Source organism: Accipiter gentilis, chromosome 16 (genome assembly GCF_929443795.1).
Source record: "Accipiter gentilis chromosome 16, bAccGen1.1, whole genome shotgun sequence".
In the NCBI taxonomy this organism is placed as follows: domain Eukaryota; kingdom Metazoa; phylum Chordata; class Aves; order Accipitriformes; family Accipitridae; genus Astur; species Astur gentilis.
The window spans coordinates 23,456,230-23,470,851 of record NC_064895.1 but is presented as its reverse complement, the minus strand read 5'-3'; the positions used below and the strand labels follow the sequence as shown (position 1 = coordinate 23,470,851).

Sequence of the window (14,622 nt, the reverse complement as noted above, 5' to 3'; positions counted from 1 at the left end):
TGCACCTTTACCTTACTCCAGGTGTGCTGCATGGTATAGGCAGGCAGCCACCATAAGTCTTATAGGCTAGAAACTTGCTGAAGCAGTGTCTTGCCAAAAGCACTTGCTGGCAAACTTCACAGATGTGGGTAAACCCTCTGTATGCTACTTTTGAGCCTAATTCCATGATTCGGGCCGCAGAAGTGCAAATAAAGGCATCCTTTCCAGAGTAACTTCATCTAACTAGTCACAGGCAGGATCAAGTAAAAACATTCATTTGAAAGCAGCAGATAGACAGGACTATCTATCTAACCGTCTGCTCAGTTATCTACTTTGGGAGACCTCTCTGTATCAGAAAGTCTTCAGAGAGGCAGCACTATTAATGGGGCAGTACACATACCCTTCAACTTCCCAGCTCCAAAACTATTTAGAAGTCACTACAATCCAGGTAACTACGGGATCTGGGCTCCAAAAAAACCAGCAAGGAATCAAGCTACAGTAGAAGATACACAGAGACACTCAGGAAACATGTAATCAAAAGGGTCAGGCAGGGAAACAGAGGCTGAGTCCCATGGCCTCTCGCAGTGAGCTTTAGGGCTGTGTAGGCAGGACACACAGGAGGTCTGTGACAGTCTCTGTAATCACAAGGTCCCCTCACAACTGAACCAGGCTTGGTGCTACAGCCTCAGACACCAGCACACCCAAGGATTGTGGTTCCAATTGGCTTGACAATATTTCATTTCACTGAATGCAATTTCTTTCCCATGTGCCTCATTCTCCCCTGTGCACATAAAGGATGGAAGCCTTTGAAAAAGCACTGAGAGAAATTCAGGGTGGGCATTAGTTACTATTTTTGACAGCACTAAAACAACATATGAAAAGGGTTTCTTTGTTGCTATGATTTTTTTTTTCCCTGAGTTGCAGCTTAGAGGGGGGAAACAGAAGACAATGTCCCATCCGATGCCTGCCTGATAGAGCAACAGAGGCTGGCTCTGTCACAGCACTGCAGAAGTTGTGCTTTTGGGGGAGTACTGTTTTTATTTCAGGAGAAAAAAAGGAAATGAGCAATCCCAGATGGAAAGGGTCTGAATGCTTGCTCAGGCTGGGCCATGAAGAAAAGAGATCGGTATTGTCAAAGGATGTTTCATTGTTCTGCTCTTTTTGAGAAACCTTAAAATATATCCAGAAATGTAACAAGAACAGAAAACAGATCTGTTTCTTCAGCCGCCTGTTTGCAACCTGGCTGGCAACAGAGAGACTATAGCTTAGCAGTGTTAATTACCCTGGCTAACCCTTGCTCTTGCTAATGACATTTATTTAAAGAAAACACTTCATATCCATCAGAAGTGGGCATAAAGAGAAGCCAAGTCTCCCTCATGTGAATAGCCCCACTGCTTTATATTGAATTACTCACCGAGTCAGGACTCCTCACCACTTAAGCATTAGCCTCCAGGCTAATCAATAGCAACAAATTACTACAATAACCAGCCAAGCTCATTCTTTCATTGGTGCCACTTTGAAACACTGTCCACAGTCTGCCCTCCCTGCCAGACTGCTTCAACCATGAACTTCCAGCCAGGAGTCAAGCTCCAGGCAATACTTCCAAGATCAGTCAGAGAAGTAGGACATAGGAGAAATGCATGGGCACAAGGATTTCCTTAAGGATCAGAAAATGGCTCTTAACCCAGAAAGCGGTGGGATTCACCCCTCTTAGCATCCTTAGTGTGGCTCCATCTCATGGAAGCAGCTGGTATCAGCCAGGGCTGTACCTCTAATCTCCCAGAGCTGAGGGACCTCAGAAAGAGGAAAAAAATGCAGATAATACAAATTAGATCGACAGATAGATAAGGTGGATCCCAAAAGCAGATTGTGAGGATGCAAATGGAAGAAAGCAAACAATAGACAACAGCAGCACATACAACACCAGCACTGAACTAGGACCAACACGGGCATGCACGTGAGCATCTCCAGAAGCAGCACCCCCACAGCTCAACATTGCTCCTGAGCCACAACTTCTTCCTGAGAGCCTGCTGCAGGCACAGTCATGCCGCTCTCTTGCTGGCAGTGGTGTGCACAGACCCAGCTCAAAGCTCTCAGTCCCAACTGCTTGATAAAGCAGCTTGGACAGTCCACATGCAACCCATCAAGAGCCAACAACTGTCACCAAGAAGGACAGACAGAACCAATGCAGGTCACTGGTGAAAAGGTTTGTCTGTCTTTTCTGCAAAAAAGAGCTTCCTGTGTCCAGACATCGGAGAAGTTGGTGTGAATAGGTCCAGATTTTCCGATCTGTAGAAGAGAGTAATGCTGAGAGGCAGAAAAGGATAGTCTTCTGTCTCACAGGTCAAACCAGTGAAGAGGGGCCCTTAATCTCCAATAACCTGCAACAGGCATCTTAATCAGTCTTGTAATCCAATGACTTAAATCAAAGGAAACATTTAAAAAACAATTTATCATTCATATTGGCCAGTGTGATATCACAATCAACTTCCTTTTCACCCTCCAACAGGCTTTTCTTGAGCAGAAATAATCACCACCAGCTCCAACACACAGATGGATAAGCGATGGGAAAATGCAGAGGAGGCTGGAGTGAACAAAAGGCACTTCAGGCCTGCTGGGGTCAGAATGCATATCTGTACGGTAGGTTGGACTCTTCACTAATCCAGCTCTGTTTCTAATGAGATTGGTTCCCATTACAGCAAAAGGAGGTCCATGGCTTAATTTGCTAAGGGGACCATTGTCATGCAGCTTAGGGAAGCAAAATAATCTTATCAGTTTGAACTTGAACCCTGCCCTGCAATTATATGGAGAATGTTTAAGAAAAGAGAGATAAAGGAAAAGTGATTTTCATTTATCCAGCAAGAAAAATGGATTGTCTAACACCAAGCATTCAGCTTTCTGCAGCTGCTGATAGAGCTTTACACTCCAGCCACCAGCTATACCATTGCCAAAATGCACTAACTACTATCTGTGTATGCTAACTCTGAACCAAATCCAAGCCAAATGGCACCAACCGCATTTACAGTGCAACTTACTGGTATAGCAGAGCCTCTGCTCTTGCAGTATAGCCAAACTGAAAGCCTGGGGCCGTCAGCTGAAGACAAACAAACCCAAAGAGCAGGAAGAATCAGAAGATTTTTTCACCCCTTCTTGCTGAACCTCTGTCTCTGCCTCCCTATTCAATCCATCAGCTCCCCTTGGCTGCTATAGAAGAGAAACCATCCTCTTCTGGGAGTTCTGCATCCCACACAACTAAAACAAAGAACATTTTGGCAAGTAACAGCCAGGCTTCATCTATTCTTTTTTCTATACAATTCATTCCTTCAAAGTTGTTTAGCTGAACAAAAACCAGTGCTATCCTTTATTGTAAGACTAACAATAAACTAACATGTGAGCACAGCATGGGACACAGATGCGTGTGCTTCACCATCAGCTGTGGAGCCACTTCCCTGCTCAACTCACTTTTATAAAGCTTTAACTTCTTTGACCTGGAATTCAGCTTGAGGACATAAACCAGGAAACAAACAGTATTAACAAACAGAAGACGTCCCTGTACAAAAGATACAGGAAGAGATGGATGTGCTTTGGAAACAGTCAGATTGCCAACCTCAGTTTCCAAGGGGTTACCCACATAAAAAAAAAAAATCTAGAGAGAAACTAAACTGTACAAATCCCTAGGGCTCTAGTTTTTAGTGATATCACTTGCACCAGAGGATCTTTATTTGTGCATTTGAATAGGCACTTTTACATTTTTTTTCTCCTACGAAAGGACAGAAACAAACAAAACTTTGGAGGGGGAATGTCTTCAAAACTCATTTTTAAAGGTCTCTTGGAACACATTCCAAGGACCGACCCCCAATTTGTAACCCAATTTTAAGTACTCTTATCTCATCCCAAATAAAGTAACCCTCAAAGCATGACTGCTCTAAGACAAAAACCTATGCAAAACCAGACCCTTCCTACAACTGCACTTTATGGGTCATATCAGCCAACTGAAAGCTTGCCATCATATCCACCTCTAGCTCATATTACATACAAAATACAGGTGTAACTTTGCCCTTTCCTTAATGTAATGAGTCTGACTGTGATAGAGTTAATTTTCTTCATAGCTGCTTGTATAGTGCTGTGCTTTGGATCTGTGACAAAAACAGTATTGATAACCTATTAATGTTTTAGCAATTGCTGAACAGTGTTTGCACAGCATCAACGCTTTCTCTGTTTCTCAGGCTGCCCCCCCAGTGAATAGATTTGGGGGGTGCACAAGAGGTTGAGAGGGCACACAACCAGGCAGATGACCTCAACTAACTGAAGAGGTATTCCATGCCATATAACATCACATTCAGCAATAAAACGGAGTGGAGTGGGGTTTAGGTAAGTCAGCCATCTTTTGCTTGGGAACTGGCTGGGCATTGTTCTACCTGTGAAAGGTGGTGAGTGATTGCATCACTTGTTTTCTTTCTTTTTTCTTCCACTTCTCCTTCACTTATGAAACTATTTTTTATCTTGACCCACGAGTTTTCTTGCTTTTACTCTTCCTTTCCTCTTCCCCTGATCTACTGGGAGTGGGAAGGGGAGGCGAGCAAGCACCTATGTGGTGCTTAGCTGCCTACAGGGGTTAACCCACAGCACTTAGCTACATGCACTTGACTTTGCAACTGTAACGCCCATTTTAAGCCATGCAGTCCTTTTGCATATATGCATTACAGTATTGGAGAAGGAATTGTGTATCGAGTACCACATATTTCTTCCTGCCTATCACAGCTTGAGAGAATGGGTAAGGGGCTGCTACTGGAGAAAAAGGTAGATACTGAAGAATCTCTGAAATATCAGGCAATTACAGCTCCTGATGCTAATCTCTCTGCCTTGGATCCTCATCTGTGCAATGCAGGTAACACTCCAGACTCTCCTTCCAGAAGGGTAAGTACATCCCTGTTTGTAGAACACTCACAACAAGCAGAATAGGCTTTAAATAACACATAGTATATAAGGCCCTAGGGCCATAAGGAACCAGAAGGATAAAGAAAACAAATATGAGGCAGCTGTCCTGTGCACTGGACAATACAGGAGTCCCGAGGAGGTGAAGAAAAAGTAGTATGTTCTCAGTAAAAAGTAACTTATAATGTAAAAACCCAAATGGCTAGTTTTGAGTAGGTAAAACAACCTTAATTTTAACATTTAACTTCCACATGTTTGATTTGCAACGTTAATGCTGTTCTTTGAATGTTCCACACAAAAGGCAAAATTTTTCAAAACCAAAGCGCAGATTTTTGTCCCATAGCATCTTATGGACATCGCCAGGGCCACAGCAGCACTGCACATCCAGTCTCCACACAGACCACAGAGGAAGGAGATTTCCCAAAGACTGAGGCCCAAAATTGAACATAATCCAGCTACAGCAGCTCAAGTTACCACCTATCAGTCTAATTGCATTAAGTGTCTGCACTCTTGGCCCAACACAGCTTTAAGTAAAAATGCATGAGCCAAAAGCCCTTGCAAAATACAGCAAACATGGGAAATGAATGCCAGGAATAGCACCTGCAATAGATCAACCATAATATCAATACAGAGGAGCAAACGATAAAGGATCACAGCTAGATCCACAGGTCCTAGGCACAGGATGCAGGTCACCCCAGCCCACAGTGTGATACAAAAATCACAGAGGAAAAATTAGCAGAAAATCCCCCCACTGTGTTTGTTTTTATATTTACTTGTTGGAGTAAAAGCCCATTTTAAACCTTGAGGCTAACACAACACGTCGATAATATCATAGCAGCCAAACCACAGGCATCTGATAGTAGGTGAAAATAAAATAACACAATCAGACAGGGGATCTCAGAGTAGGTGGTCTGAATGGTCCAACTCTAATGAAGATTTAGTGTAACTTACCTGAAGACAGCCCTCTCTCACCCTGGTGATTCTGGTGCTTTTATGAGCTGCTGGAGGAGTGAAAAGTATCTCTGCTGGCAACTAGTGTTGATACCAAGTCAAAAGAAGGTGCACAAAAGTACATAGTGAAGTTCTTTGATCATAAGTGGCTGACAAAACTTCTCATAATGTGGGTCTCTAGGCCATTCTCTTAATGTAACATTAAAAAAAGGAAATACATTTTTTTATTTTTACATCTTTCTTCCTCTGTTGTTAAGGTTATGGGATACTTTGCCAGCAGGTGGATGTAACCTCCCCTGCCCACCATAACTAAAGTGCTTGGACAACATCTACTGCAAATTCTTCAGCAGTATCCTACATCCATCTGTTAATTCAAATACACTTCTGAAACCTGACCACTCGGAGAGTTTGCCCAAACTGCAGGTCCCACACATGCCACTTCAACTTTGTGCAAGGATCCAGATGGACCCAAGAGTGATTATTGCATAGCAAGCCTTAACATCCAAAGAAGCCCTATCGACACTGATACCACAGCATCTACCAACATAGTTCAAGAGCACTCGGTATATTTGAAGAGACTCAGCCAAGATTTATTTTACTGTGCAACTCAGAACTGCCAAACCATCATTGTCTCTCTGACATGAAAAAGACACGCACTGGGTTCCAGGCAGCCAAACATTAAGCATCTCTGAAAGAGCAGACATACATACTTTAATTACTACGAATGAGCTCATATCCTCAGTTAGTGAGCTGAGCTGGGCATACTTGGATCAGCCCAAACCCAGGCTGAGACACAGAACTCACCATCTTCCTTCAGGCAAAAGGAGTAGCTAGGTAAATAAAAAAATAAATAAATGGTAACCCAAGCAGTTCTCTTAAACATGTGCACAATTATTACTTATATATCAGATTTAATCAGCAAGAAGATGAGTTGGGATTAACTTCTGTGCTTCTGTACATCCTGCAAAGCTCTTGGCAAGTCAGCAAAGTTGACTCACAGCTGAGCTGAATTTGGCCTTTTCCTGTCTCTTGGAAAGAGCACAAAAATTCCAGACAACAGCAGTACCGGATCAGTGAGGCACAGCACTTGCAAGGACACAAGGAACATTGTAGTATTGCACCAAACCAACCTGACCAAAAATCCTCTGAACTACTTTTAGCAGCACATTGGGTCTGTTCCTGCAGGCAGCCACATACCTTTCAAGGGACAGAAACAGACTGAGTCTCTGAAGGTCTTGGGTATCTGGATAAAAAGGAATCACAAGAGCACAAAAAAAACCCCAGGGGTAGTTGCTTCAAATGGTCCCCCACAGGGACTGGGATTGCTATCTTGGAACAGAAAGCAGAAAGTTCAATATAGACACGCACAAACACGCCAAGCACAAGCAGCCAATCTCAAATAAGACATGTAAACAGTCCTGGTGTTGGCCACCTAAATCACTGCACACCCACCTAAACACAACATAGTCCAATTTTCACTTCTGAACACCAAGCACTTTGGGAGATCAGGCCATGTTTAAATTAGCATCAACAAAAGGATCGGCAAAAGTGCCAAGTGTAAATACATAGGGGGTTTTCCCCCCTGTTCAGAGATTAAGCTTATTCTAAAAAAACCCAACTTAAATGATTATTTTAGCATCTAAGTATCTTGGTTGAGAAAGGATACATTAAAATGCCTGCTTTTTTTTTTTTTTTCCCCCTCCAAATTGACCAAACTATTTGTGTTATATAAAATCTGCTTTCACAGAGTCTTAAATCAGGGAACAATTTTTACCTGAGGACATAAACAGTTGCTTTCTTTAATTCTGCAGCATTTGTATCCCTAACAACACACAGACATAGGAAGAATGCTGCAAGGACATTTTCCTCAAATAGACTGTGCATCTAGTGGGTACTGATAACCTGGGATACTTTGAAGTGATTAAAATTACCACCACGGATTTTTTTTTTTAATAATACTAATTAAATAAATTGTTCCTGGTACTGACAAAAGTCTGCATCAGCGGATCAGTTTCTGGGCCACTGCAATTAGTAGGTACTATATAAACATTGCCAATCATCACACAGACATTGGGATCCCTGGGGTCTCTTGGCTCTTGCTGACAGCTCTGATGGCTAAAACAGTGGATTTCCACATGATGTGAGCCAGATGCATACATATGGCTCTTGAGCTTGAAGTTATTGCCTACATGACGTTTCACATGGACCCCTCATGAGACATCCTGGCACCCACAGCAACCCCATCCATCCCTCCCCGACAGTGTCTCCTTTCCCTGGCACCACAAATACAGACCTGCAGCTGCTTTTCTGCAGCAGTAACAGCAGCACTTCTGGTCACAGCCCAGGACCACAAACACACGGAATTGGAAACACATGTTTCTCTTTCCTGAAGCTCAGTTTGGTCCCCTCAGCTGTCAGTAAAAGTAAACTCTGAACATATTAAGAGTCAGCAAGCGCCGAGTCCTCCCTTACAGCATTATCATCACAACTGCTAGGAAATCCACAGTGTTCTCTGGAGCAGGCCTCAGGACAGGAGCACACTGACAGTTGTATTTTTGCTTAACATGGTCTATTGATGCCCAGAAAGCTGCATTCCTGCTGACAAACCAGAACTGCTCTCCAAGGCACCAAAATAGCCCCAGCTTCTGCGCTTCTTCTCCTCCTTTCCCAAAAGCAGCAGAACTGGCACTTGACACCCCCCCCCCCACACACACACACACATTGATTTCCTCCTCCAACACCTCTCAGCTCTCTGAGGCCTTTAGACTGCTTCCCACTGACAGACAGACATCGTGACACAAAACCAACTGCACCTTCCCCTTGCGAGAACCGCTCAGCCATGGCTGCCAGAGCCAGCCACCTCCTTCAGCTCCCCAGACCCATCCCCTGCAGCTCACCGTGCAGCCACAGCTCCAGAACATTACTAGAAGAGGCCAACAGTGGTTTTTAACTGGCTTTGATGAGGTTTTGGATTTTGTCACCTTTGCAAAGGAGAGTTTCTCTACCCCAGCACAGACCTCCCCCAGTAAGCCAAACTGCAGCCTACACAGCTGTGATGGATGGGTTGGCACATATGACCTCCAGCTGAGGAGGAAAACATCACCTGGGGCAAGAACTTCTTCAAGCAGCAGCCTGAGGTCCATCCAAACTCATCACTCAGAGAACTTCACCAAGAGAAGAAATGGAGGTGGCCTGGGTTTGGCCCAGTCTTTAAATGAAGTCTAAAGCATGTCTGTTTGCCCCTGGGGTCAAAAGCACAAACCTCATTACTGAGTCACACCACACACTGGGAAAGAAATTGTATCTGCCTTTCTCCTGAAACCCCCCTTTCACAGCCTGCAGCTTTCAACACATGGAAATCCTGGACCCCCCTTGACACCATTGACCCATTCAGGGCTCCAAAACCAATATCAAAGTCTGAGTAAAGCCATTCAGAAGCTGTTAGCATGTAGATTTTGGCGATAATTTGGTGAATGGACTTGTCAAACAAATTGCCTTTATTATGGACTGATTAAATGCAATCAGGGAGAAGTGCTTTTCCCCTCCCAGCTCCAGCCCTCATCAGCTCAAACAAACATACTGAGCCAATTAGCAGGGAGGTGGAAAAAGCAGCTTTCACTTGAAACCTGCCATTCTTGGGGAAACGGGAAAAAAAAAACCCACAACAATCTTCGTGCTTTCAAAGCCAGGAAGAGCCTCCAGGGAGAGGTCCGGAAAGCTACCCAGGGCTCACCTGCAGGGTGTGGATGGGAGTTAGCAGTATTCATCTGGCTCGATGCCGGATCAGCTCCCTTAAGCAAAGTACTGCTCACATCCAGCTTGTGCCAAATATAATGCAAAGAACATAAATATTAAAGCAGGCCCAGGGGGAGCAGCGCTACTGGGGCTGTTATTCCTACAGCTTTATGTCCTGCAGCTGGGTTCTCCCGTGTCAGAAAAGGCATGAGCTCCCATCAAAGCTATTTCCATGCCTAGAAAACCAAGGTTTTGGCTTAGATCCCCGCAGTGGATTCTCTGATGTCTGCAAATGGTTAAGCTCACAGCACAGCTTTTTCTGTACTGCAGCAGTAGTGAAGGGATCTGCCTCTGCTAACATGAAACTCACCACAATTGCATAGATCTGATGCCACTACTTTTCTGTCCAACATGCCTGAAATTAGCTAATGAATGGGAAACTTATTGAAGAGAATTGGAGCACAGCATCATAATTACATAAGCCCAATTCCCTGCAGGTATGCAGCTGGAAGTTAAATGGTCACCTTGGCTGGCACTGGGTAGAGCAGAATTCAACATGTGTTTGCACAGATTAGCTTCAGACACAGGAATCCTATGGCTGGAGCTAGAGACAGCACACAGGATATGAGCAATAGCTGTTAACTAAGCTTTCAACTAAGTTTTCAACACCTGCATTTTAAGTTCACACCAAAGACTAATTTTGGCCCCGTTTTCATTAACCTAGTCCCTCTGTGCACTGCATATGGATCGCTGCCTCCCAGAGCCTACACAGAGGAGCTATGGCATAGCTTCTTCTGGCAGGGCAAGGACATTGCTTTGTCTTGGACTCCCACCACAAATAGAAAAGGGCTAAAACAAAGGTGACGTCTTATCAACTAGCAGGGATTTCGGAGAGTTCATTTCTGGGACTGAGATTAGGATTAAGGGTTTATAGTTAAAGCACTGAAATTCAAAAGACCAGCCTCTTACCCCACACCTCATCACAGTCTTCAAGTGTCACCTTGACCATAAGGGTTATGTGACACACCACAACAGTGGGTCCTAAGCCTTCAAACAGTCCCAAGCACAAGAACTGATCACAGAATGAGATTAGATAAAGAGCCCCTACTACAAGCAGCCACACAGAAAAAGTCCAGGCCTTCTTAACAAGTGGCTGCAAAGTGCCTGATAACTCCACTCTTTCCCAAAGGACCTGCTTCCTACCCCCACAACCTCCTGCAAACATCAATGTTTTAAGATCTATTAAAGAAAACAACTTCAAAACTCTTCACATAGTTCAAATACTTCACTTAAAAGGAATTTTAATTCTTACATCTCAGATTGCACCAGTCCCCAGCAGGACATGCAGTCATCATGTTCACGTTGTGACATTTCAGCTGTTCAAACAGGAGAGATGGAGCCACAATGTGAGACCAGGGGCTCAGAGGCCTGGGAGCCGAGATGATGGAGATCCCCAGCAGCTCTCCCTGTGCTTTCCCGTGAGTGCCACCCTGGGCCTCTCCTTACTCTCTCAGGGTGCCTTCCCATGACCTATGTAAAGAAGAAATCTTCTGCAGCCAAGAGACACACACCTTGAAGACCCAGCCAGTGGGAGAGTATTGGGAGCAGAGGGACTTGGTAAGTCTTTTGGCCAGTTGCATAGCTGCAGAGTGTAAGTCAGATCAGCGCTGCTTGTGATCTGCTTAGAGCTCAAGACTGGCCATCCCTAAACTGCTTCCTTCCAGGGCTGGATCTATGCGCTCTGTCTGGCCCATCATGAAAAGGCCATGACCTATTACTAACAGCAGCACCTCCCTGGTAATGCTGAGTCGAACCAAGCTGAGAAGCCAGAGAAACTTTGTTGCCAAACAAGGTCTACAGGATTGAGTTTAAAAAAACATTTTTCTCCAAAAAGCATCAGCTGCTCTCTCTGGATAGTACTGCTACTTGCAACCTGGAAAAGCCCTTACATCCCAATGGGCGGCATGTGGACAGAAGTTGAACTGCTGCAGAAACCTCTCATGGGATCAGAGCAAGCCTTGTACTCCTCAGCAGCAATAGCCAATGCAAATCCATTCATCTCCTTGGGATGCAGACAATTTTATGTTTTGGATGCACCACCTCTAGGTGGGATAGCATATGGTAAAGCTATAAGACTTCCCCGAAGATGTTCACCTGCTCAATTCCAGCCATGCCAGAGAAGAACCCAGAAGACACCAAAGTATAGAAAAAGTGGCCAGACACCTTTACAGTCAAATTATATTAAAAGGCTACACCCCTTCCATTCCTCATGGCAGCTGACAATTCATATATAAGCGTAACAGTAACAAACAAGGTGCTCCATCAGGTAGGAAGAGTTATCTGGGCCACTGCTCCTTCAGAGAGGCACATGGTACATGCCCTCAAGCATTGGAGGGAGACAAATGGGGTCTTTGCAAAATGTATTGGGGAAGCATAAAGTGTGATTTGGGAAATGCTGTACCTTTTCCTACACCCTTTCATCTTTTGGCTACCCAGCTCCTGAACTTAGAAAACTGTATTCAAGCTGCTACACACTGGGTACAGCCCTTTCCTGCAGCAAATCATGTTTCCTGTCCCGCAAGGTACAGTCAGTCCAACAAGACTGCAGACGTTTGCCAAGACTGCTATCAGGAAACATAGCTTAGATCTGGCAGAACATTTCAACAGTTGTGGAAACACATGGGAGGTTGTGCTGTTGGGATTGCAGACCCTGCTTCAGAGTACAGCCTTGCCATGCACGTACACAGGGGTTTAAGCCACCCCTCTTCTCCCAAAGTGTGACAGTACAGTTGGATGTTGCAGAAAACTGGATTTTGTTACCAGCAATCTTCCTATCCATTTTTAAAAGGACAGCATCTGACTCCCTGCCAGCATCACCAAAGCCTATCGAATTTGCTTCCATTGTTCTATCGATGTTGTGTCGACACAATGTAAAGTACCCTTGTTCTGGGACACTTTTGCACATTTTAATGCTTAGCAATTTGGCCTGGCTGGGACAAACTTTATTTGTATTTCAGAAGGACCGGTACTTTCCCTGTTGCAGCTTTAGCTCCTGTCACGCCCACTCCATGCACCCCTTCCGCATTAACATGCTTGCAAGGAGGAGCACAGAGAAAGCTCAATGCCAAGAAACATAAAAACACACTAGAAACAGGGAAATGCTTCTGTCCTTTCCATTCAGAGGCAGATCTGCCTTGAATGGCAGCCCCCAGGACTGATCTGCCTCCAATGGAGACTGAATCACAAGCAAGCCAGCCCCCTTCAATTCACATTAAGACTTCAAGCTACTGTACATATTGTCCTCCCCTCCACCACAAGCTCCTCCTTTTTAACACAAATCTCTCACAGCACGCACATGCACTCCCAGAAAGCAAGTAGCAGCATTGTGATGTGTTGAAACCAGAGTCCAGTGAGATTCAGCTCTTGCTAATGGCACTTTTTCATCAGCAAACTGTAATTGGCAGCTCTTATCCATTACAAGAGTTTTGCAACACACACCTAAAGAATAGAAGACTAGATCTTCACACGAAGACCCAAAATTAGAACTGATATCCCAAAAGCAGTGACCCTCGTTAGCCATTCCCAAGCAAACTAATCAACCTTGCTCAACTGTAAAGTAAGATCTGCTATATTTTCTCTGTTCCACATGCACATCCACAAAGAACAGAAGCAGAAAGGTAATTTTAAAGTGACTGATGCAGCTGTCCATAGTTATAAAACTTACATGGGACTCCATACCTTCTAAGTGCTGTGTATTTACCTGCTGTGCACAACTGAAAACAAGTGCTATTAACATTTTTAGATTCAGAAATTATTTAGATTTAGAAATGAGACACTTTTTCTCCTGGCTTAAGCAAACATGGGCTCAGAGTATAATTCATTCTGTGCATGTAACTTCTCCTTTATCTCAGCTCAGGGGGATTTTGCAACAATCAGGAGCTGTATGTTAAGAGGAGGGGAATCTGGCCCATTACAAAATACTTGGATCTTGCTATGTTAGCTTTAAGTTATGTCCTAGACCTTCCCAGTCTCCTAACCTAGCTCTTTTCACTCCTCAGAGAAACAGCACAAAACCTGCTACAAACTTACACAAGTTAACGCCATTTCCTTCCTTGGTCCCAAAGTTACTCAGACTAACTCTGCTGAATAGTTTTTCTTGAGAAAGGCTTTTAACAAACTCAAAATCTTCTTACGGAAGATCCTTTTCATCGGCTTATTTAAAAAAGATTAAAATTACTCCGCGCATAACTATCCCAGATCTGCTCACATCCACTTTCCCTGAGCCGCTCCTGAGCACTGTAACAAGAGCTCCCATCCATAAGCAGCCACCCAGCCTATGAAAGGATCGGTGCTTCTCCCCTACCTGAGAAGTCTGCAGAAGTCTTAGCAAAGTTGCTGAAAGCTGTCAAGCACATGAGTCCTATGAGGAAGGCAGAGGTGGGAGACACATCTGGGCAGCACATCCTTAGATATTCTCACGGCTTGTTTTCTTCCAGAGAAAAGGAAAGCGCTTGCTGCCCGAATCCAGTACTCCTCATTGCCCGGAGAACAGTGTTAGTCCCATTGCTTGGAAGGATCACAGCCAGCAGCAAGCGGGGAAGGAAAAGCACTCAGCACACACACACACACACACTCACACACATCCCTGGGAGTGAATGAATCCCGGCTGAGTGAGGCTGACGAATGAGACAGACCTACCTGAGCCTTGGCGGAGGTCCCAGGGTCCTAAAAGCCATCGCTTCCCCCAAATTTGCTGCAGACTATTAGTGTGCAGCTGTCCAGCAGCGGCACTGCAAGCTGTTAGCGGGGAGGGTCGGCGGGGGGGGGGGGGGGGGGCGCCCTGGGGGGCTGGTTTGGAGAAGCCCGGTTGCTGTTGCGTTAGATACCCAGGCATCTTGTCTCTCCCATGCAGACAGACAGAAGGATGGACAGTATTTTCAGAGGGAGCCCAAAACAAAGTGCCTGAATTCACATGGATTTTTGGAGTGACGGGTATTTGTAGCTGCTGCTGAAACCAGTGTG

At 44.7% G+C, this 14,622-nt stretch overlaps 2 protein-coding genes across 3 annotated transcripts in view; both read right to left on the bottom strand.

The window, feature by feature from the left end:
- Positions 1–14,063, bottom strand: part of EVA1A (eva-1 homolog A, regulator of programmed cell death) — a 212,264-nt gene extending 198,201 nt beyond the window's left edge. Inside the window, exon 1 of the mRNA XM_049818458.1 lies at positions 13,964–14,063. Coding sequence (XP_049674415.1) covers positions 13,964–14,063 — 100 coding nt within the window. The remainder of the gene's footprint in view (positions 1–13,963) is intronic.
- The window catches only part of TNFRSF21 (TNF receptor superfamily member 21), a 1,117,265-nt gene that overhangs the window by 974,852 nt on the left and 127,791 nt on the right, over positions 1–14,622 (bottom strand). The gene's annotated exons all lie outside the window — the stretch shown is intronic.